Genomic DNA, 23,818 nt, shown 5'->3' with positions numbered 1-23,818 from the left:
TTTAATAAGCCTTTCAGTGTAATTGAAAAGAGCAAACTGGGATTAGTAGAAGTACAGCGAGCCGTAGGGCCTTCTGACTTGTATATGTGACAAGTTTCACTATCACAAGCCTGGGATGAAAATACAAGAATCAAAGTGAAATTTTTATGGCTTATTCATTGTGACTGGTATACTGAACACAAACATCGTACTCTGTTTTTTTATGACTGCACTAATAATTCTGTCTTCACTTACAGCAAAGCAACACTTCTTAGCAGTGTCTGATGATTTTGGTACGCTGCATATTTTAGAAATTTCATGGACATTAAGTCACCCTTCTGTTAATGAGGTTTGTAATCTGTTCCACAAAACTTGGGGGGTATGATTGGGTTTTTTGTGGGAATGAACTAACCTTCATCAGGGGGAGGTATGGTGCATGCACATTGCACCTACAATCTGGGCAAGGGCTTCCGCTTGAGGAACTACCTCTAATTGGATTAGGGCAGCTGTGTTTTTTGTTTGAATAGCTAGGCTAGATCCACATATTGTTGAAAGTTGTACTGTTGTAATCATTTGCCATCTGAACTTTCCTGTGTGGATAAGACAACCATGAGGTGAATGGTTATGATAGCACAGCAATAGCACAATACCCAACGATACATGGACTCAGTCTTCAGCAAACCCTTCATGATCTAAAAATACTTTGATAACAACAGCGTTCCAGTGTTCAACATTATTTTGAGCGAGAAGTCAAACATCTCGAGTATGTTGACCAGCGAAAAGAATTCAGAGCCAAAGAAAGAGTGGAACTGGAAAAAGAATCATTGAAGAAAGTGGTAAGATCTTTTCCAAAAACAGAAACAGTAAAACTGTAAACATTTTGATAGTATACTTATCTCCAAGTGATTGGTCAAACATTATTTAACTTTTCATCATTAATTTACCAAATGAATTCCTTGTGTATTTTCTCTGCAGCATGTTTTTTTGTATGATAAGGAGTATTTCAACTGACCCTCTTCTGTTTGACCTTATAGTTTATTTAATACTTGCTCCCATTTCCTGGTGGCTAGTGTGGGAATTTTTTTTCTTTGGCCATCATTCTTCTCTGCATGGAAAAACTGGTTAGGGAATCTTACGTGACCTAGGAATGGGAAGAGGGTAAAGGGATAAAATGTTCATCGGTTGATAACATACAGACTCCAGTGACCAAAATACCAACACATACAATATGCCATTATGAATCAAAACTCATAACAAGTGCCTCAAGTACAATGGAACTGGAGGCAGCTGCCAAGTCTTGGAACTGAAGGCTGATAACAGTGTGGAGGGTGGTTTCAATCCGTGAAACTAACTGAGGAAAGAATTAAATCCCTGCTCTCCCCATATGGTCCTGATTGGCTTCTACTAGAATTTTTAGAACACTAGAAAGATTCAGTTATAGGTTTCCTATTGCCTTGTCTGTTTTGACTGTGAATTGCCATAGCTTGAGAGGGCTTTTAGTATCCTAGAGGCAGAGTCCACTTCATGGAGGTGATGCATCTTCTCTATGACATAAATGTAAGAGACACCATGTTCCAAGGATTTTTAAAAAATAGGTCTTTTCTATGACCCAAATAATTTTTTTTTCACTGCAGACAACGGTCGGCGGTCAGCGATCCAGGGAATTAATGGAAGAACAGACAAAGCAAGACTACTCGGAGTTTTTGCATACAGAGAAGAACATTCTGAAGGCACTCGCACCACCGAAGGATCGATTTAGCTCCTGAAGAGCCAACTAATTTTGTCACCAATCACTTTTATTTTATTCAGTACAGTATGTAAACTATTTCATGAGTGATTTTCATTCCAGAAATCCCCAGAGCTAAACACAGTTCTATTCATTTTAATAAGCGGCTTGACTCCAGCCCCATACAGACAACCCATCCGTGTGCTGACTGACTATGCAGAGAAGGAAAACAGGCATGACCGTGTTAAGTCAGCACACACACACCCTCCAGTGATCACCAAATTTTGTGCACAGAGCAAACGTGCAGAAGAAGTGTCCACACATACACTTCCTCTCCGTGATCAGCGTCACTCCTTTCCTAGCATTGCTCACCACAGGGAGGGAATGTGCAGACACTTCTCCGTGTGTTCGCTTCATGGTACAGAGGCAGGGGCGAGGCCAGTGTGCTCAGTTCCATCCTCCCTCCCTGCATTGTCAGTCAATACACAGATGGGTCATCTGTACAGACCTAGAGACAGCTCAAGAATCTTTATCAAGCTACTATTTCAGATTCCTGAAATATGAGCTGTTATTTTTACATTCCATGTATGAAACTGTAATGCAAGAAGCAGCGCTCAGTAATACGTCAGAAACGCATGCAATCACACAGAGGCAGCCGCCATGGGAAACAAAGAACCATTCATCAGCAACATGCCATGTGGAGAGGTTTCCATCTCCCTATCTGTGGGGCTTGGAGGTTGCAACCACATGACAGCTCTGCAGAGAAATTGCTCTCTATGTGTCGCAGCTGTCATAGGTAGCCATTTAAAGAAGTCTGCAGACGGTAGTCCTTCATATATACGGATTTAAGCACAAACACCATCCTAGAGCATGGATACAAGAGAGCAAATCAGAGCCTGAATTAAGCCAGCAACCCCGATTCCCGTTCCAAATCAACTTGATTTTCTATCAGATGCCACAAAGAACTTCCACATCTGGGCTTGATTACCTGATCTGGCACTCATTTTTTATAAACATCTATAATCCAACATCTGCAAAGTGTGGAAAAGTAAGAGGCTGTCACTCAGTATACCAAAACTTGGATGCAGACTACATCAAAATGGAAAGTTAGTTCTATAGCCAAGTGCCCTGCTACAAATTTATAAAGGGGAGAGGGAGAGAAATAATTTTGAGGTAATCTCAACTGTTATAGTCACTCTGTTTCAATCTGCAGATGTCAAAGATCACAGCAAACACCTAACACTAGTGATTCTGAGCAGAGTTTGGACCATACAATTTTTAAATCAACAATTTGATGTCTCTAGGTAGGGCAGATGATCAAATTGTTGATTTAAAATCAGTATGGTCCAAATTCGCTGAAGTTCTGAAGATTAAAAGATATAAGGAAAACAGAAGAACAATTAGTAACAGGGAAACTTTTTTTGTGTGGGAGGTTCATATTGTAAGCTTTAATTCCCAGGTCTACAGATGCCTCATTTATATAGGCACACATCTCTCCATACATTCACATGTGTATTATACTCACTCGCCTACCAGCAGGCACTACTTTCTGTTAGCACCTGGACGGAAATTTGTATATTTCTATCAGTACTCTCCCCCCCTTTTTTTGGTCTTATTTCTAGCCACTTCACAAATGCAGATTCTACAGAAAATGAAAGGAAGATGGCCCTCCTTTTTCCCAGTAGCTTTCATATTATTCAGGAAGCACTTTGAAAGAGGCCTGTCGTGTCTTTTTTTATAAATGCCGTATTTCGCTGACACAGCTCATGGAGTTCAGTTTGGGATGAGATTAAAAAAAAAACATCAGCTGCAGCTGTTAGAAAGGGCCACATGTAAAGAGGGCCTAGTTTAAACTGTGGGCCTGGTGTTCTCCAGGTATACAATGAGGGAAGAGAGAAAGCAAAGGGGGTATTACTCAGGTTTCAGATACACAGTATAATAGCTTTTAGGAAAATATTTCAGAGAACCATATTTTGGGAGAAAAGTGAAGAAATAAACTGAATTCCCCTTCGATCATCATTTCTACAGTGGTGTGGGGCTAAACCTTTGAAAACATTAATAGTGCAATCCTAAACAGAGTTACACTCTTCTAAACCCATTGACTTCAGTGGGCTCTGGTTATTTGCACAGTAGTAGTTTGCCAGATTTTCCTATACCAAGTAAGGAGGTGCTGTGAACTATCAGTGTGCTGTTGAAAATAACTGCTATGAACTGTAGTCATTTTTCCATTGATAGGAGAGACAAGATATATAAACTGTTGTTCCCGCAAAAGAAAGGAAATTGCATTGAAAAGAATGACAGCTTTCCTTTGGCAACATAGATGACAGCTGTTTGTTGCTGCATCTGGATAATGATTGTCCTCAAGAGAAGTTATACAACAGTTTTAGTAGGCACTTGCATAAAGGAAAGCTCATAAATATTAATGTTACTCTTTAGGGATGGAGCTTTTCATAAAAGGAGCCTTTTGACCGTTGCCAGAGCCAGATCAGCTACACTGCAACCAAGCAGGAGCCGGCAAACAGGAATTAAAGATAGAAGACCACATTAAACACAGAAGGTGAATTCACACTTTCCTTGACTCACTGTTGAAGCAGAGTCTTTTATGTGTCCATATTGTCTCAGCAGAAACTACAATGCAAAACCAACAAACAAAACCCAACACGTGGGGGCCACATTCAGTCACCGGCTCATAAACATGCTGTCTCTCATTCTCTCTCCCCCAACCACATCATCCAGCCTATGGTGTTCTAAAAGTATATACTCTATGCCTGAGAAGCCTTCACGATTCTAGAAAGTACCACTGGCTCTTAAGAAATGTGCTTATTTCAAATCTAGAGAAGAAACACAAAATATCTATTAACTGTCCTCTCTTTTATACAGCCAAGGTGATTAAAAAGCAGGGATTTATTTTTTTGTACCAATTTTTCTATGTACCACTGTGGCTGTATTATTAGTCTCTTTAAAATTTACTATATTCTGGACAAGGATGTGCTTCAAATACTGCGCTGCTTTCAATTCTGATGTCCCTCCCCTTAAGGTTGAAAGCTTGTGATCTGGCAACCAAACTACCAGATGTGCTCCAAGCTTATCAGATTTAGAGATTTAGGCTGTAAAAATCCTGAGGATCTACTTCTGTATGGAAAGTTTACACATATATTTTTAGCATACCCATGTAGCTGTTTTCAAAATGGGCTGGCCGGCTCATAAACATACCAGTTTTCTTCAATCTGCTTGCAAAACGAATCACCCACAGAATGAACTTGAATGTCCAGCCCAGATTAATATGGGGCTTCATAACAAATCGGGGTGGATGGAGAGATAGATCAGTTAACTAGCAAGTCACAGTCTTTGTCAGTCCAAACTCTATCAGACATGGAAAAAATACAGCTGGTTCAGTTCAGCAATCTGTAAAAGGTTGTGTCTTATTCCTTTACTCAAAGGGAATAAAAATTGTCATCTCAAGCTCTGAACAGATAAACTGCTGCTCTGAACAGATAAACTGCTGTGGAAGAAGTCAGGGGGAGAAGACTCATGTTGCTTTTGACATGGCCAGTTCTGCTTCCCAAACACAGATCCCAAAAGCAGAGACTCAGGCACCACTACCAGCTATTGTAGGCAACATAAGAAAATACCCCAGAGATTTCCACAGTGGGTGTCTTGCTGACACATCAGAGCAATGCTGTAGGAGTCATGGGGAGAGTTTTCATTAAAAAAAACAAAACAGCTCAAAGGTGCTTCATTTAAATTCTAGGAATCTGCCCTTGAAAAAGAAAAATCCTGGACCTTCTTTCCAGCTGTACAGTGTATTCATACAATCCTGAAAATATTAAAGTAAGATTTCCAAACTATTTGAAAACAGAAACATACAAGCTACAAGAAATTTTATAAGCCATCAGTGAAGAATTCCACTTGCAAAAACAAGCAAGTGTTTAATATTTTTTTCAAACAATGGCAACCATTTATAAAATACAATCCATTTTTTATTCTTAATTCAGGTTTTATTCAGAATTAACATAGTTCAAAAATAATCCATAATTCCTGTACATATACTTTTTTAAAAACCCACTGATTTATCCATAAATGCTTCAGGTTAAAACTGATGTTTTCAAACAGTACCATTGTTATTACATTGCCATGATTGTACAGTGTATTTTCCACACTCGTAATAATAAATTAATAATGCTGAATAAAATGCTGACATTTCTTTAGGGAGAAGGTGGCAAAATCACACACAAAAATTCTGTCATCTTATTGTAAATAAATAGCAAAAAACATAATCAGACAATATATAGCAGGGCAAGTACACATTAAATAGCACTTACATCAGGTCCATGGCAGGGAAAAACATAAGGTGATAATAGACTGAAAGAAGAGAAAATTCAGTCCCCACATTATGAAGGCTGAATGAGACCCAAAACATTATTTAAAGACATCGAGCCCCTTCTACACTTAGATTTATAAACATAAATCCTTTAAAGTATGACTTGTGTACATTACAAACTCAGTCCTCATCTTTTATGAGGAATCTGCATGACTTTTATTGCTTGGGTCTTATTGCTAGACAGGCGAGGAGTTCAGTTTTCATTGAGACTTGCATAAGAAGAGTGTTTGCTTTGGTTAACTACTAAGGTATCAAACGTTTGGGAGTAAATCTAATAAGGGTTTATCACATTCGCCCTTCTAAGGGCAAAGTTGAGACGGTGCCAATACTCATTTAAGACAGCTGCCAAGAAAACCTATAAATTTTATAGACTTAACTTTAATTTTCATGGCATTTAAAGAAACAGAAGGAAAAACACTTGAACAAAAGCTTCAAATGTTTTCAAGTCTTTAGATATACTTTTTTTAAAAAGAGGCACTCTTCTTGTTTACATAAACTGAAAGACCCAACTGACTATGTTTAAGAAAATCAATAAAATCCCACGGAGATGAGAGCTATCGTATTTTTCTACTGTTCTTTCTGCCTGTATTTCTCTGTACAAGATATAAAAATGCTACACTGTGGGGCACTTTTCTAGCCATTTTTATGCAGACTAAGGGACAGCTCAGCTCCCAGCTGGAGTGCAGAATCTACATGCAGCAGGGCATGAGGGCCTTGGGCACACCTATCCCCCCCACCGCATGTAGAGTGTATGCTATGATTGCCACCCATCTGTCTGGGCAGCCATGGAACTGCTTGAGTGGGATGTGCACATGGAGGACCTTGATCATTCTGCATGCACACAGGATATTCCCAGGGGTGTCCTCCATATGCCACTATTTGTACAGTCTATGTACCAGGCTGGTGGTTGAGCCTAACATAACATTCCACATAACCTTGGCCTTCAATGTTTATCTAGCCCTTACCAGCAAATCTGAACTCATGAAGGAAGGATGTAGATCACCATAACACTAAGACTTCAGTCCAAAGCGCACATATTAAGGTGCTCCATTGAACTCAGCAATGTTTACTTCTGAGTAAGAATATGCTGAAGTTAAGTTGTAGAGTACAAACAGCTCCTACTGTGGTGTAATCTTCAATTTTCTTATAGGTCATGCAGTGGTTTCCCTTAAAATTCCCTGCAACTTAGTACATAGCGGCTACTTCTTTCTCCCCAGACAAGAAAGCAATGACCACATTTGCAACTAAGTCTGGCCAACGTGAGACATGCACATTTCTGTACAGGAAAAAATCCAAGTGATTACACTACTCAATAAGGGACTTGAGTATAGAGTGAATCAGCATGTGGTCATATCAAACACAGTTCAGTATAGGAATCTATGCCTTTCAATTAGATCCACCACATAGAGAATATGGCTTGAAAATTCAGACAGACAGCAAGTCAGTCTTCAAATGTAGCCTGTGTTTTACACCTGACTTTTGTATTCTGAACATTTAGCATTAACAAAATCCAGATCCTTTGATCAAGTAAGAATTACTGCTTGGTCCCCTAACAGAATGTGACTAATCTTTGGACAGGTTACAAGTATGTGTATGTGGGGGCAACATGCACTTTAAACAATATAAACAGTATAAAATAACTACTTCTGATCAATGATCATTTTCCTCATCTCCCAAACATGTTCAGAAATTCCTATTTGGGCTCTCTTAGCAAAAATTATACAAATGGCAAAATAGCATGATAAGCATCCAGGCAAGTTATGATTTTGCACATTTAAAAAAAATCAGAAAGTGAGCTGTAGTCTTCAGGCTCAACCGGTTTTCTGCAGCTCCCCCCTACTCAAAGACATCCACCTTTGCTTAGGTAGCCCCTTAGTTTGGCATCATAAAAGCATAGACCTCTATTAGAAGTAGTACCATTATTCAAATCTAATATGCCACTTTCAAAAATACTTATATAACAAAGGGCTTAATCCAGGTCTACCAGAGGCTGTAGCACCCATGCGTAGAGAGATTCCTATAGAGCATATAACAACCCTGTCCCCATGCAGGGCTCGCATTTCCTGACCTAATGGAAAGAGAAGGTCAAACACACTTCCCATTTCACATAACTGCCTGGCTCCACGTCTATATAATCTATCCAAGCATCCTTCAGGTGGATGGAGAGGAAAAAAAGTTTGCTATGCCCTACAGGGACTGTTCCAAATATAGGTGTTGCACCTATAATGGACTTGATGAAAGCCCAGTGTTTTTAATATATAAATATGTACAAAACAAAGTTAGAAAAATATTTCATTTTTGCAAGTTTAAATAATTGCTGGAAAGTGTTAATACAGGAATACATTAATATTTGTACAATTAAACTTTTCATATATATATATATATAATATATATATAAAGCGTTTTCTTTTCATAGCAGCTTTTGCATTGCAAGTGAAGAGGTGTCAAAATATGGTAGAACACGATCTACCTACAATTTGTGCTGCAAATTATCACATAAGCAGCAACATTAATCCTCCTTCCAGGAGAACATCCATACCATGGCTAAAGTTTCAGGAAAAAGGAGTGCTCTTCCTGTGTAATGTAGACAGGATGCCTTGCATATCTTGAATAAACTGTCTAAACTTCATAAGTGCATAGTACCTTTAAGAAGGGGAAGGGGAAATTCTACAGACATTTTCACTAACATACTAATCCCTTCTTCAAAATAAGAAGGAGGTGGATGGGAAGAAAAGGACAGAAAGCAACACTGGTAATCTAAGGCACTAAAGCCTACTGGAGGATCATAACCACTGCACAATGCAATTACAATATAGGCACTCCAACCAAGGGCAGGATAATTCCCCCCCCCAAAAAAAAATATTGGGACAGAAACAGGGCAAAGGAGATGCCAACCAGAGGCATCGTGCAGAAGATTATTATTAGTAACGGATATTGAGCTTATTCTTATTGAGTTCCCGTTCCAGGTTTCCTATCAGAGTATCAATGCTTTCCTGCAGGTCTTTGAGGTTTACTCTGTGGTTTACTGAAGAATCCATTGTTTGCATTGCCAAATAGGCCTGGAATGTATGCTCTTTGGACACGCAATTAGGTTGTTCAATCAGCTTATCCGAACCATCTGCTCTGCTGCTATCGTCACCACTTTCTGCATCTTCTGAAGGGACATCATCATAGTCTGCTTCACTAAAAGCCTCTTTGGGGTTTACGAAGTAGCTCTCCCCACAACCACTCCAGTCTCCAGCATAGCGGTTACTTGAAGGACTATCCAGTCTGGCTGGCCTGGACCTCAATATCCCTGTTATTTCAGTACTGTTCAAGTTCAACATTTGAGGTCGTTGCTTCTTAGGTCTCAGATAGTTCACCAAGGCCTGCTGCTCAGGCAATGCAGACTCTTTGGCAGCTGAACGTTGCACTAAAAGACAAAGAACAGTTTAAATACATTATATGAACCATCACGTATGAAGAGAAACAAACATGGCAACGCTGGCCACTATTTCTGTCCACTTGTATGCTTGGAACATGCATCAAAACACATGCAAACTTGACAGCCAATACATTCCACTATTTTGGTTTTACTGTGGTCTGGTAATCTTACATGGGCAGGAGTAAAGACCCCATCTCAAAACTATCATGCCTTTAAGTCTATGCACAATGGCAGAAGTCTATTAAAAATGAAATGCCTCAATTAATTTTGCAAGTTAATCACAGTCACGGTACTGTTCAAATAAAAACTGAAAAGTTCCCATCTTTCAGGCCTCCCTCACATTCAGCTAGGGAAGAGAAAGCAAGCATAGGAAATGTTAAAATGTCACCAACACTCTAGAAAGCTGCCCCTTTTGGATCCAAATGTGTGCAATGCAGGCCAAAGCTTTTTTATTTTTTTCCCCTAAGCAGCCATTAACTCCAACTAGGGGGGCAGGGGGATACACTCCACACACTTTTGAAATTTTTATTACCTGAACTCATGATTCTACAGCACAAGAAACTAAGAGTCTCCTCTTGTTACCGGCTTCCTATGGTAAATAGCACAAATGTTTTATTGACCAATGGCTGGTGTGTATTTTGACTGAAAACTGGCTTTGCACAAATGTATATTGCTATTATTCGTGCATCTACCACTACACATTTTCTATTTCATCCCAACAATGAGCTGGCTGCTGCAGGTTATGTGAAAAGGACACCATTCCTGTCCAGCAGACTTACAACCTCTAGTTCTGTGCACAGATGAAAGGCAAAAGAAAGGGACAAAGCTTGATAAGGGATGGAGAAAGGAATGGGCTTAACAGATGATATTATTATTATATTATTATTGTTGTTATTGTTATTGTTATTAAGATCAAGCAAGATAAGTTGGGGGGCCAGGAAATGGACTTGTGTGGCACAGGGACAACAAGAGGGACACATCATTTTTACAGATGAACTCTGAAAGAAGGTACTCACACAAAGAGACCAATGAATTTGAACCCCCTGAATGGTATGTGGGTGATACATGGTTTGCTATTAACATGCTAAGAATGAAGAAGGTAATGTAATTGAAGAGTCTAGCTAGTGAAGATTCTATCACATTACAGGAGGCAGCAGCTAAAAAAAACCCTTCATCTGCCCTTGAAAAAACATTCTAAAGAAACTTGTGAACAAATGGCAGAGAAAGTCACCATTTAACAACATAGCACAGGCATATAAAGAGAAGGAATAAATCTATTTTGGGCTATAACTATGAGGATAAAACATCCACGCCTACAGAGTTCAAGCATTTTCACATTACATTGGACACATAGTAGAAACAGGTAAAAAAAAAACTGTATCTGTAGAATTCCATCCAGTAGAGATACATGCATCCACAATCATGTGCAGGACTCTATTTCTACAAACCACTGCAGACTGTTATTAAATATATATATATTGGCCACTTTTCTACTGGAAGTACCCAAGAACTGTATAACATGAACATTGAAATGGTATAGAAGTGCCTGGACAGCAACAATTGCAGCCTTATACCAAAAGGTAAATATATGGTGCATGACAAATATGAATATCTTGCTTGTCACAAGCCGGGAGGCAATGTAGACAGGCATTTGCCATGGCTAACATGTTACTAGATTATGCGAATGAACTTCCCAATGTAGACCCAATGTATGCCTGGCATCTCTACTGAAATGAGTCTTATTGGAGGGATATGTGTCTTATTAATCCTTAACGATCTTGCTTTTTTAAAGGAAAAAAGCCCTGCACATTAACAAAAGCTCTTCTGTTTGGGCTGTAGTCTCTTGAGGCAAAGAGGTCATGTGTTAAACTTTAACTGCCAGCTTTGTTACACTTTCCAACTGAACAAGAATCATGTGTTTTCCATTTATTTAAAAAAATGAGTTGAACTGTGGCATAAACATAGTTATCAAGTTTTCCAAATCTATAGGAGGATTAATATTCAAGAGTCCATGCTCTGATTTTGTCTGCTTCCAAGAAACACAGCTCACTCCACAATGTTTAATTAAATTCTTGAAAAGCCAAAGGATACTGCATGATACCATCATAAGCTTCTACAACAGGGTTTGAAATTCTCTCTTATTTTGCCCATAGTTTGTTTCCTTGCACAATCATATATACTTCATACAGAATTTTCCCTAAATATTTTATTATCTGTAATTTGTCCAAATACTGAGCAATTTCAGTGTTCAATGTGAAAAACAATAGATGTGGAATTTATGGCCTAATGGCAAAAAAGCGTGTCTAACACATGAAAGCCAGCATATTCAAGGACCTGGGAAACTGGGTTCAAGTCACCCAGCCCTGAGTGCCCCTGGGCTCGTTATTCTGTATCAGCCTAATCAACCCCATAAGAACATTTCTCAGAAAGCTTGTTCTTTCAGCCTGACCTGCAATACTAGGATATAAGTAGCAGTTATTGCGACAACTCATGAAGCAGCAAGAAGAGGAAAGAAAAGACTGGTAGGATTTGATGTACTATGGTTACAAGGGGCGCAGTTATGGTATAATATTAACAACATGGGTAAAATGTGGGCATCTCAGTATTTGAACTTCTGAAGTTTTTGTCTTGATGGCATAAGTACAACACCACTTTTCTTGGTCCACCAATTCAGTGAAGATGAATTAAGGTTAAGCTCTGGCTAAATCCACAAGTGGATCGAGAATCATACATATGAATTGGTAACACAGCTGCTGTCATTACAGATGGTAAACTGCCAGGCAGAAAGTGGAATATCATGCAGCAGTATACCATTATTCACGCAATACCAATTTTAAACAGTAGGCTGGCTTCCTGTACATGACAGATTTCCAATGACAGATCTACCTTACAGAACCTTTTCCACTGTTATGCTCACCCCAATTCTACTATTAATGCTGATGTCTGGGGCTGGAACAGGCAGAAGAGGAGGAACATTTCAAAAGGTGGTCCCACGACACAACAAAACTTGAACATTTGAAACAGTCCAGCCTGTACAAAGATTCCATTCACTTTACATTCCATAACAATGTTTAGAAAGCAGCAAACAGATAGCATAGTAGAGCTCACCATCTGTCCTCATACAACGGCATGTATGGAGCTACCTATGCCAAATCAGTCAATACAGAAATGTATGGAACCCTCCACTGGTGTTGGAGGAGGGGTTAATGCACTTGGTGAGTCAGATGTATTTTCCCCTTTCCTATCTTATGATGCACAGTAGGGCCAGCTTATTGTATGAACCAGCACTATCAATTGTATCATGTTCCCCCCACACCCCAAAAAATTTGATCAACATTAAACAAAACAATTTATTTTGCTATAAAGCAAGCCAAGTACTGCTGGAGCCAGATATGCTTCCATGGAACTCCCTCAGAATATTCCTCAATACAAAAGGCAAACAAACATGTATGTAAAAATGACCCAAGAGGCAGTCAGATTTCCCAGAGGCACTACTTGTTTTGCTTTGACAGAAAGAGTAAAGTTGATGTTTACAGCTGAGCAAGTAGCACAAAGCTGAGCAATTTTACTTTAAAAGGTACCAATTTTTTGCCTATAGTTGTCATGTCAATATTACTCCAAGGACCCTCCCTTAATTGTTGAGTGGTAGATGAGAAGAGAAAAGATAACAAAGCCTTGTCTATTACCTCTGACTATTGTTTTTGGTGATCAGTGTTTGGAAATAAGTTAGCTCTGTAGGAGCAATTCTAAAACTACATTTTTGCTGATTTACTTCCCAACAAGTATCCAGAAGAAAAGATCTGATCTCCCCTACTAATCCACTACTGTAACTTGCATTCAATAAGTTATTAACTTACCACATTTCCTAGACACATTAACATCATCCCTTTTTATTCGGAAGATATTTACCCTACTTTTCCAACAGCAGCTTACAGTAAACTGCAAAATAAAGACAGATTTCTCCTGCCTCCTCCAAGACTTTTTACCTGGCCACAGCTGAAGTAGGTAGTGTAGAACTTCTATATGTTTTTTGAAATCCAAGGCACTAGCAAGCTCTTCAGAATCAGTGAATACTCTGTTGTTATGGTTGGCAGTTTCTTGCCGCTGGCTCAACAATACAGGCCCAAAACAAACAGCTAGGTTCTGGCATGTCATTCTGTTCACTTCATGGTATGAAGCCACCAGCTTCAGATGGTCCAACAGCATCCTTAGAGTGGCCTAAAATTAAAAAAAAGGGGGGATCAACTTTGGTTAGCTACTTGCAAGAATAGACCAGTGTTATCGTCTTGTAGCACTAGTTCTTTTAATGTGGCTACAATATTGATATATATGTATAACGCCAATAGTCAACATAAGACAACCTCCTGAAAGAATCCTTTGTGTGTTAAGCATAACAATACAAAGATCTGGTGTTTTTGCAGCTGCTCTCTGTTCTTGTAACTCATCTCCTAGGGAAGTCTGCCAAAAGGCATTAAGATATATTGGGTAAATATTCAGTGGTAGAGCTGGGCAAGGGATGATTTTAGCTGTGGGTTTAGAGTACCTTTAGTATATTTTACATTTACTATCTTGTTTGCCTTCTGAAGTATTATAAAATACTTTGAGCCTCAGGGGAGGCAGGGCTTTAAACCAACAGTTCAATTCCACAAGCTTCTTTTACTGGCTCAGCAGCTCACAGGATAAGAGTCCCAGATTTCAGAACGACTGCCACTGTGCCAACAGAGACTTCACTTTAATCCTGCTGTGACACATGGCATATTTTGTTTTGGGGGGGAGGGAAAATCCCCTGTACTGGCCTTCAGGAATAGGGGTATGCATTTGCCCACCATGGAAGGGTTCATGGCAGGAGGAGCAAGGCTTACTGATAGCCACATTGGGAGGACAGTTGCTGGGAGGAACCAGTAACCTATTCCTAGAGGGTCAGACGCTGGCAGGGCAAGGTGTCCAAGGAGTGAAACAGAAAGAGTGAATCAGGGAGGCAGGGCTTACTCCTTAAAGGAGGTGGTGCGGAACTGCTGGAGGCAGGAGGCACGAGAAGAAGAAGAGGCAGAAGAAGAAGAACCAGAAGAAGCAGGAGAAGAGGAGTTGGTTTTTATATGCTGACCTTCTCTACCACTTAAGGCAGATCAAACCGGCATACAATCACCTTCCCTTCCCCTCTCCACAACAGACACCCTGTGAGGTGGGTGAGGCTGAGAGAGCATGACTTGCCCAAGGCCGCCCAGCTGGCTTCATGTGTAGGAGCGGGGAAACAAACTTAGTTCACCAGATTAGCATCCGCTGCTCATGCGGAGGAGTGGGGAATCAAACCCGGTTCTCCAGATCAGACTCCACTGCTCCAAACCACCGCTCTTAACCACTATGCCACACTGGGAAGAGACACTGGACCCAGGTCACTGGGCTGGTTGTAGGCCCGGCAAGGAACTGGATCTCAGGTAGGAGTCTGGAAGATGCCATGAAAGCCTGAAGGACCAGCACTGCTACTGAGATGAGAAGAAGCTTCATGGGGTGAAGAAACTGCCTGTGAGGAACACAGAGTCCGACGGCCAGATGCTCTCCTGCCCTAGTTTGTGATTTGCAACAGAGAGATCAGTAGAGCAGTTGGTGACATGACATGGTTTATTACATGGTTTCAAATATACAAAGTATTTTGCGGCACCCCCATGTCTGTAATGCATTCTGTGATTGGCCCGGCCACAGCCAATGCTGGAGCCCACCCTGTACAATATGCTCTCACTGCCGAACAGCATCACGCTCTCAACGGGTGCTGCAATAGCAGGTAGAACTGTTGCTCACACTTTGCCAGAGAGGTTTGTCTCTTCAGCAATGGCAACTGCTGCAGCAAAAGCTAGAGAAACACAGCTTTATCCGTATGCCTCGTTTCCACATGTGCACAGCTTTCTGACCCTGGCCAAAGCTTCTCCGACACATATTCTGTAACTAATTTAAATTGTGTTAATAACTGCAAGCATGTGCAAACGTTTCAGAAACAAACTTGAAGTCCGCTCATACCAGGCCATCCAACAGCAGAGTTCATCAGGATGTCGCCACTTTTCATGCAATGCCTTACAGCATAAGAACATAAAAAGAGCCTGCTGGTTCAGACCAGCGGTCATCTAGTTCAGCATTCTGTTTCACTCAATGGCGAGTAGCCACTCATGGAAACTGTCTTTCACCCACTTTCAAAGCTATCTATGTTTGTGGCCATCACTACCACCCCTGTCAGTGAATTCCACAGTTTAATTACTTGTTGAGTAAAGAAGTATTCCTTTTGTCTGTTCTGAAGCTATTTTCTCTGAGTCCTAGTATTGGGGGAGGGGGAAGAGAGATCCTTCTATCCACTTTCTCCACTATCTGCAGAATGTTATAAATTTCTGTCATGTTTCCCCTTGGTCATCTTTTTTCTAGACTGAAAAGTCCCAGTCATCCAGCACAGAGGCCAATTTTAGCAACAAGTCACATATACTTGCCAGTAGATCAACAATTTCATATCTGAATTCTTTAAGAACCCTTGGGTATATGCCATCTGGACCTGCAAACATATTCGCTGTCAATTTGCCTAGTAATCCTAGAATTTCCTCTCTAGTCACCTCAATTTGACTAAGATCTTCAGACACCCTTCCTAAAAATAGCAGCTCCAGAAGGGGTATGTGCCCCACATTTTCCACAGTGAAAACAGATGCAAAGAAATGATATATTCTCTCTCTAAAGGAAGGCCATCTTGCAGCGTTGGGTTATTCCATTCCATTGTCAGGGGAGGCAGGATCAAATTCTTCAAGCCCCTGCCTCCCGAATGGGATGACCTCAGCTTCCAGTTTTCCTCCTGCTTTCAGGGAGAGCAGTCTTGCAGCAGACCTGCTGCGCTATAGAGAGGCTTCTGTGTATCTATTTTACCTTTTTTTCTCTACTTCTAAACCTATTCTAATCTAACACTTACATTCTTAGTGTTTCCTCCGTCTTTCTGACTTCTGACTTTGATCTCACTTTCCCCCGTCTTTTTGGAATCTTCCCCATAAGACCGGAGAAGACTGGACTGCCAAGATGGCCGCCTCCAACAGCGAAAGAGTGGAGGAGCCACTCCCTAAAAAAGGCACAAAAAAATCAAAGACAAACAAGAAGGCTCCCAAGGCTCCCAGAGAGAGCTCTCAACACCAGGCGTTGCCGCCAACCGATGAAGGGATCAGCGCCAGACTGTGGTTGCCAACTTCCCCAAAGAGAAGACTTCAGAGGGTAATGAACTCCCCACTTTGGCTGAAGGTGGCGGCGTAAGGGACCCTACTCATGAGGAGTTCACTAATATGATAAGATCTGTTCTACAATCCTGGCAACCTCCCTTCCCATTCTATCCACCGGGTTTTCATGGGGGAATTCCTGCTCCTCCCCAAATTCATGTGGGAATTCCGGCTTCTTCCCAGTCATCCCTTTCAGAGGAACCTGGATACAGCTAATCCTTTCCTAATGCGGTTCCCCCCCCCCAACCATGGCTCACTAAAGCAACCTTGAAAACAATTTTTTCTCAGACTCAACTAGATACTGAGTCTGAGTTAGAACGCAGGGAGGAGGGGGATGCCAACTCTGAGATGGAGAGAAGAATCTGGGCAGCAGCCAAGACTGTTCTCCCCAGAGGATTATCAGGACCTTCTCTCTAAGGCCTTAACTGCTCTAGAACTCTATGAGGATGCCACCCCAGGAGAAGATCCCAAACCTAAGTCTGGTAGGAGGGGGGCAAAGGAATATTTTCCAAACTGTGAGACAGTTTCAAAGAAGGTCCCATTAACGGAGAATTTTGAGAAGGTGATCAGGACAGAATGGGATAAGCCCACTGCCAATCGCTCCTTCCCTACCAGTATCAGAAAGCTTTATGACATGCCAGCATATTCCACAGACCTTCTGAAGGTGCCAGTGGTGGATGCACCCGTGGCTGCTATGCAGTCTTCCCACCTGGTGGCGGAAGATGGAGTGGGCTCCATTAAGGACCAACTAGACAGGAAGGTAGAGTTCCATTTTTGCCAGAGCCTCCATGGCCTGGACTAGAAAGCTGATTCAGATGTTAACAGCAGATGATAGGAAGGTGGCAGATGGCCTGGGGAGGGTTCTAAAAGCATTGGCCTTCCTAGCAGATGCTTCTTTAGATGCGCTCACATTCTCGGCTAGGGCAATGGCCGCTAACACAGCCATCAGACAAGCTACGTGGTTAAGGACCTGGCAAGTCGAGTTTAGTTCAAAGGTGGTATTGATGGCTTACCCCTACCAGGGTGGTAAGCTTTTTGGAGAACGTCTAGATAAGATGCTAGAGGAGACTAAGGATTTCAAACTTACTATGCCAAGGCATAACAAAAAAGACAACAAGGGTTTCCACGGAAACCAGTCCTTTTGTTCCTTCCACACCTTGCCACGTTTCCGATCCGACCAAAGACGAACCTCTTGGAACAACACGAGAGGCTCCTTTAGACGCCAGGGCCTATTCAACCAGACCCCGCAACATCAACAGCAGTTTCGGGGTGACAAGGGCGACAAGTTCACAAAGAATGGAAAGCAATTACTCTCCTCCCATTGCTGTGGGGGGTCGCCTACAGCACTTCCTGACCCACTGGATCCAATCCCATCCGGACCCGTGGGTGCTGCAGATCATACAACAGGAATATCGCATAGAGTTCAAAACCAGGCCCAAGGACCGCATCCTTCATTCCCCCAGGACCTTCTGGATGGAAAAACTGGCACGGATCGTACGGGCCATAAGACACCTGACATAGATCGAAGCAATCGAACCGGTCCCAGCGAAAGAGATCTTTACTGGGGTCTACTCGATATTTTTTACAGTCCCCAAATCCAATGGGGACTGGCGTGCTATTCTCAACCTCAAGTACGTAAACAAGCACATCGAGAACAAGCTCTTCCGTATGGAGACCCTTCAATCTATAGTCGAGTCTCTGCGACCCAAAACATTCATGACATCAGTGGACCTCACGGAGGCATACCTCCATGTGCCAATCCACTTATCTCATCGAAGGTTTCTTCAGTTTTACTCCCAAGAACAACACTTTCAGTTCAAGTCCCTCCCTTTTGGTCTAGCATCCGCTCCTCGGGTGTTCTCCAAAATCCTGGTCACCCTGATGGCTCTGTTAAGATAGGATGGTATCCAAGTGCACCCCTACTTGGACGACATCCTGGTATGTTCCCCCTCCTGCTCGGACTGAATCCGGGTTACCAGGTGGTTGTCTCCACCCTAAGGAACCATGGCTACATCATCAACGAAGAAAAAAGCCATCTGCTTCCAAGTCAAAGATTCCATCATTTAGGGGTGCATATAGACACGGTGGCCAACACGCTGTTCCTACCAGAGGAGAAAGCAGTCAGGATTGCCACTCTAGCAAGATCCATCGCCAGATCCAGTATGGCACACCTCAGGACACTAACCAGGTTACAAGGCCTGGTGATCTCTTGTATCGGGACAGTACCTTGGGCCCGACTGCATGCCAGACCGCTGCAGTGGTTGCTCAGACCCCATCAGTGGAGCATTCTTCACAAAACAGACAAGACAGTTCGGCTGACCATACAGGTGCGACACAGTCTAGCCTGGTGGACCAAAAAAGAAAACCTCACCAAGGGACAAGAATACCTCCACCAGGACACAGTGCAGGTCTTCACGGACACCAGCCTGGAGGGCTGGGGAGCTACCTTCAAGGAGCAGTTCGCGCAAGGAGTATGGTCAACACAGGAAAAGCAACTCCACATATATCTCGAGTTGAGAGCGATTTACCGAGCACTATTGCACTTCACTCCATCCCTACAGGCAAGCCATGTCCTAATCAGGACCAACAATGTGTCAGCCAAGGCACATATCAACCGACAGGTCGGCTCCAGATCCTCGCTTCTCCACTTGGAGGCAGAGAAAATTCTCCTATGGGCAGAATGTCACTTTGCCTCCCTTCAGGCAGAACACATCAGGGGTATTCAGAACACGCAAGCGGACTGGCTGAGCCGGCAGTCGGTAGACGAGGGAGAATGGTCCCTCAGTCCAAAGGTCTTCCAGATGCTGTGTGACAGATTCGACGTACCCCAGGTGGATATGTTCGCCTCAAGCAAAAATAATCTTCTGCCACGATTTTTTTACCAGGTAGGCACATCCACAAGCGGAGAAGGTAGACGCCCTGTTATCCCCATGGCCCCCAGGCCTCCTGTACGCCTTTCCCCCGCTCCCCATCTTACCCAGAGTTCTGAGGAAGATCTGGCAGGAAAGAGCTGAGGTGATCCTAATGGACCCGGATTGGCCATGCCGGCCGTGGTTTCCTACCTTAATGGATCTCTTGATCCAGGAACCATGGACTTTACCAGTGATACCGGATCTGCTCCATCAAGGTCCTATCCTGCTCTCGGATCCAGGATGGTATAAGCTAACTGCCTAGAGGTTGAAAGGAGATGGCTGGTAGATCTAGGACTGGATTCAGATGTCATCACTCCCATCTTGGAGGCTCGATGTCCCTCGACACAGAGGATATATGACTAAACTTGGAGAACCTTTGTGCGTTGGTGCAGGAGAAAGGACACAAATCCCCTGGCACCAGGCCTTCCCAAACTATTGGCTTTCCTGCAGGAAGGTGTCCGACAAAAGTTGAGTCCAAATACCTTGAGAAAACAAGTTTCGGCCATCTCTTCGATGATTCCCTCGTTAGACGGTCATCCACTGACAAAGCATCCTCAGGTCAGGGCCTTCCTAAAAGGAGTTATGCAATCTAACCCTCCTACGGCGCATAGGTTCCCTACTTGGCGCCTCAACTTAGTGTTGACAGCCCTGACCAAGGCACTATTCGAGCCACTTCAAGAGGTGCCATTACACTTCCTGAGGATGAAAGCCCTGTTCCTGGTAGCTGTCAAATCCGCTCGGAGAGTTTCCGAGCTGGGAGCCCTCTCAATAAGAGAGGGTTTATGTGTATTCCACAAGAAGGTCGTACTGCGGCCTGACCCCACATTCTGACCCAAAGTCAGTTCCTACTTCCATCTCCAGCAGGAACTACAATTGCCGTCCTTTTGTCCAGACCCTAAGAATAGCAAGGAACTACAATGGCACACTCTTGACGTGCGAAGGGTCCTTAAGATATATATTAGCAGAACAGTTCTGTTTAGATCATCGGACTCCTTGTTCATCAATATATCAGCACCCAATAAGGGAAAGAAGATGGCAAGACCTACCATCAGCACCATCATCAGACAGTGCATCATACAGGCCTACAAAGCCAGTAAACTTCCGATGCCCAAGGGAATCACCGCTCACTCAGTCAGGAGCGCCGCTACAACTGCAGCATCAGTTTAGGACATCTGTAAGGCAGCAACGTGGGCCAACATCTCCACGTTTGTAAAGCATTACAAGATTAACATGTTCGCCTCAGCAGCCTTCGGCCGAAGAATCTTGCAGCAGGTTGTAACCGATCAAGATGATAAGTAATTCCCACCCATTGTAACGTAGCTCTTGGACATCCCAAAGCTGCAAGATGGCCTTCCCTCAGAGAGAGAATGTAACCATGTTTACTCACCGAGAGGGTTCATTCTGCTCTGAGGTAGAAGGCCATCTTGCCCATCCGAGAAGAGGGTGGCTATACTCTTCGCAATTTCAATCAAGAGAAGCCAGAGCTGCAAGAATTCACTACCCTTATTGGGCAAGCAAAAATAAAAAAAGAGAAAGGGCAGACCTTTCTTCATTCAGTTTTTAACAATTTTTACACTAACTTACTGAGTAATTGTTCTTTCTTCTCACAGTATGTCGAGACGAATGTTTTTATCTGCCTACTTAAGGCACTATTACTGTTCCTGCTTCTTACAGCATGTTACTGTTTTTTATCTATCTGTTTGTACACTACTCCTGTCTACGTGCTTAGCTTGGTTAGAAAACTGGAAGCTGAGGTAATCCCATTCGGGAGACAGGGGGTTGAAGAATTTGATCCTGTCTCCCTTGACAATGGAATGGAATAACCCAACGCTGCAAGATGGCCTTCTACCTCAAAGCAGAATGAACCCTCTCGGTGAGTAAACATGGTTACAATTTCTCTGCAATCCCCTCATCTTCCTTAAGCAATTCTTTCATATTATTTTATTTCAAAGGCCCAACCATCTCCCTTGCCATTTCCTGATCCTGACACATTTGAAGAAATGCTTTTTTCCTTAATGTTTTTGGCCATCCACTCTTGAAGTTCTCTTTTGCTTGCCTTATTGCCAACTTGCATTACTGCAGATTATAATTGTAAATAGGGCTGTCAAAAAAAAAATTCGGTACAGTTCAGATTCGGCCGAATTTGGCCCTTGTGGGTTCGTTACGTGCCGAAGTCCGAACTCCCCCACTTCGGATCCGTTCAATTCGGCGGGAATTCAAAGTTCGGAAAAAAAATTCAGCGAATAAAGCCATTAAAAACCGCGCCTTTCCGCGGCTCTGGGGGGGGCATTTTTGGGCTTAGAGGTCCCAAACTTTCAGCAGAGCTTCAAAGGACGTATATTGAAAGACTCCCCAAGTTTTGTAAAGATTGGGTCAGGGGGGCTGAGATATGGGCCCTGAAAGGGGTCCCCCCCACGCTTAATGTGCATCTCTCAGCAGAGCTTGCCGCCCACGCACAAAGCTCCCAGCCCCGACAAACAGCTGATGAGAGCAAGGGCGGGGCAGGTGCTAAGAACTTTGCAAAGCAACACAACTGAAAAGCAACACCTTTGCAAACATGCAAAGGGCGGGGCAGGTGTGAAGAATTTTGCAAAACAATACAACTGCAAAGCAACACAAGCACGCAATGCAACACCTTTGCAACAGTGCAAAGCAACACCTGACACCTGGGAGTTTGCATACCATGGAAAGGGACAGAGGCAGCTAGCTATGCATAATGAGCAGGAGGGGGTGGAATTTCTCCTTTTACATTGGACTTCGGACCAGGCAGATGCATTCTTTAAGTCACCATTTGAAAACCAGTTTTGAGCAAGCATCAAAATAACCTAACTGATCTTATGAATGAGGAAAAACCTGAAGAATAAAAATGAAGCCCCCCCTCAAACCAGGGAGAGAGAGACTGGAGGGGGAACACACACCCCAGGCAGAACCGGCAAAAGCCCCCTTTGGCTTCCCCACCCACCCACAGAAACTGCTCCCTCCCCACACACACACACACACACAGACTCTGCTTTCCCCCACACACACACACACAGAAAAGAAAAATTATAGATTAAAGCCCCCAAAGGGGTCTTACTGTGGCTGTCTTCTGTTCCAGCAGGAGGGGCTGGGAGGCTGGGTAATCCAATATGATTCCATTTGTATCCAATATGAGATCCATATGTATGCATCTCTCGAGGGTGATCCATTCATCCCAATAGGGAAAAGGGGAAAGCCCATATCTCGGGGGGCCCTGACCCAATGTTTACAAAACTTGGGTGGTCTCTTAAAAAGCCTTGTCTGAAGCTCCGCTGAAAGTTTGGGGTCGGCACACCCAAAAATGCGCCCCCTGCAGCCACGGAAAGAGAAAAGGGGGGGGAGCCGATATTTCAGCGCCCACTGAACCCATCTTTACAAAACTTGGGTGGTCTCTTAAGAGGGATTGTCTGAAGCTATGATAAACGTTTGGGGGCTGCACCCCCAAAAAAGCGCCCCCTGCAACCATGAAAATGGAAAAGGGGGGAGAGGAAAAAGGAGTGGAGCCCATATCTCGGGACCCCCTGACCCAATGTTTACAAAACTTGGGGGGTATCTTAAGAAGCCTTGTCTGATGCTCTGCTGAAAGTTTGGGGTCGGCACACCCAAAAATGCGCCCTCTGCAGCCATGGAAAGAAAAAGGGGGGAGCCCATATCTCGGGACCCCCTGACCCAATGTTTACAAAACTTGGGTGGTCTCTTAAGAAAACTTGTCTGAATATCCCCTGAAAGTTTGGGGTCGGTACCCCAAAAAATGCGCCCCCTGCAGCCACGGAAAGGAGCGAATGTGCACAAGCACCCCCTCACACACACATGAGGATTTCCCTCTCTCTATCTCTTTCCCCGGCCGGCCGCACATCAGCTGATTCCTCCAGTACTCAATCCTGACTGATTGGCCAGAAGAAGACCCAGCTTGGCCACCGATTGGCCGGGGGAGGAGAATGCTGCTTACTGAAGGTTATGCTGCTTACTGACGGCCCCGAATTGGCCGAATTTATTCGCGAACTCCCGAACTCACTGAATTCGGCCCCCCCGGTTGCCCGCCAGTTTTGAGTTCGGTTCAAGGGAAATTCGGCTGATTTTCAGTTCGGGCCGAACCGAATTGACAGCCCTAATTGTAAAGCAATGGGGAATAAATTTGGTGTTGAT

General features: G+C 43.1%; 2 protein-coding genes across 2 annotated transcripts in view; one reads left to right on the top strand and one right to left on the bottom strand.

The window, feature by feature from the left end:
- DNAI3 (dynein axonemal intermediate chain 3) overlaps positions 1-1,745 on the top strand; it is a 42,887-nt gene extending 41,142 nt beyond the window's left edge. The window contains exons 20-22 of the mRNA XM_056844748.1: positions 237-328; positions 696-815; positions 1,614-1,745. Coding sequence (XP_056700726.1) covers positions 237-328; positions 696-815; positions 1,614-1,745 — 344 coding nt within the window. The remainder of the gene's footprint in view (positions 1-236; positions 329-695; positions 816-1,613) is intronic.
- Positions 1,746-8,956: 7,211 nt separating this feature from the next.
- SYDE2 (synapse defective Rho GTPase homolog 2) overlaps positions 8,957-23,818 on the bottom strand; it is a 62,280-nt gene continuing 47,418 nt past the window's right edge. The window contains exons 6-7 of the mRNA XM_056845496.1: positions 13,497-13,728; positions 8,957-9,498 (exon numbers count right to left, since the gene is read on the bottom strand). Of these exons, the coding sequence (XP_056701474.1) occupies positions 9,008-9,498; positions 13,497-13,728 (723 nt within the window). The 3' untranslated portion in view covers positions 8,957-9,007. The remainder of the gene's footprint in view (positions 9,499-13,496; positions 13,729-23,818) is intronic.

Source organism: Euleptes europaea, chromosome 2 (genome assembly GCF_029931775.1).
Source record: "Euleptes europaea isolate rEulEur1 chromosome 2, rEulEur1.hap1, whole genome shotgun sequence".
NCBI classification, from domain to species: domain Eukaryota; kingdom Metazoa; phylum Chordata; class Lepidosauria; order Squamata; family Sphaerodactylidae; genus Euleptes; species Euleptes europaea.
The sequence above is the reverse complement of the archived record's forward strand: the minus strand, read 5'-3'. Positions and strand labels throughout refer to the sequence as shown.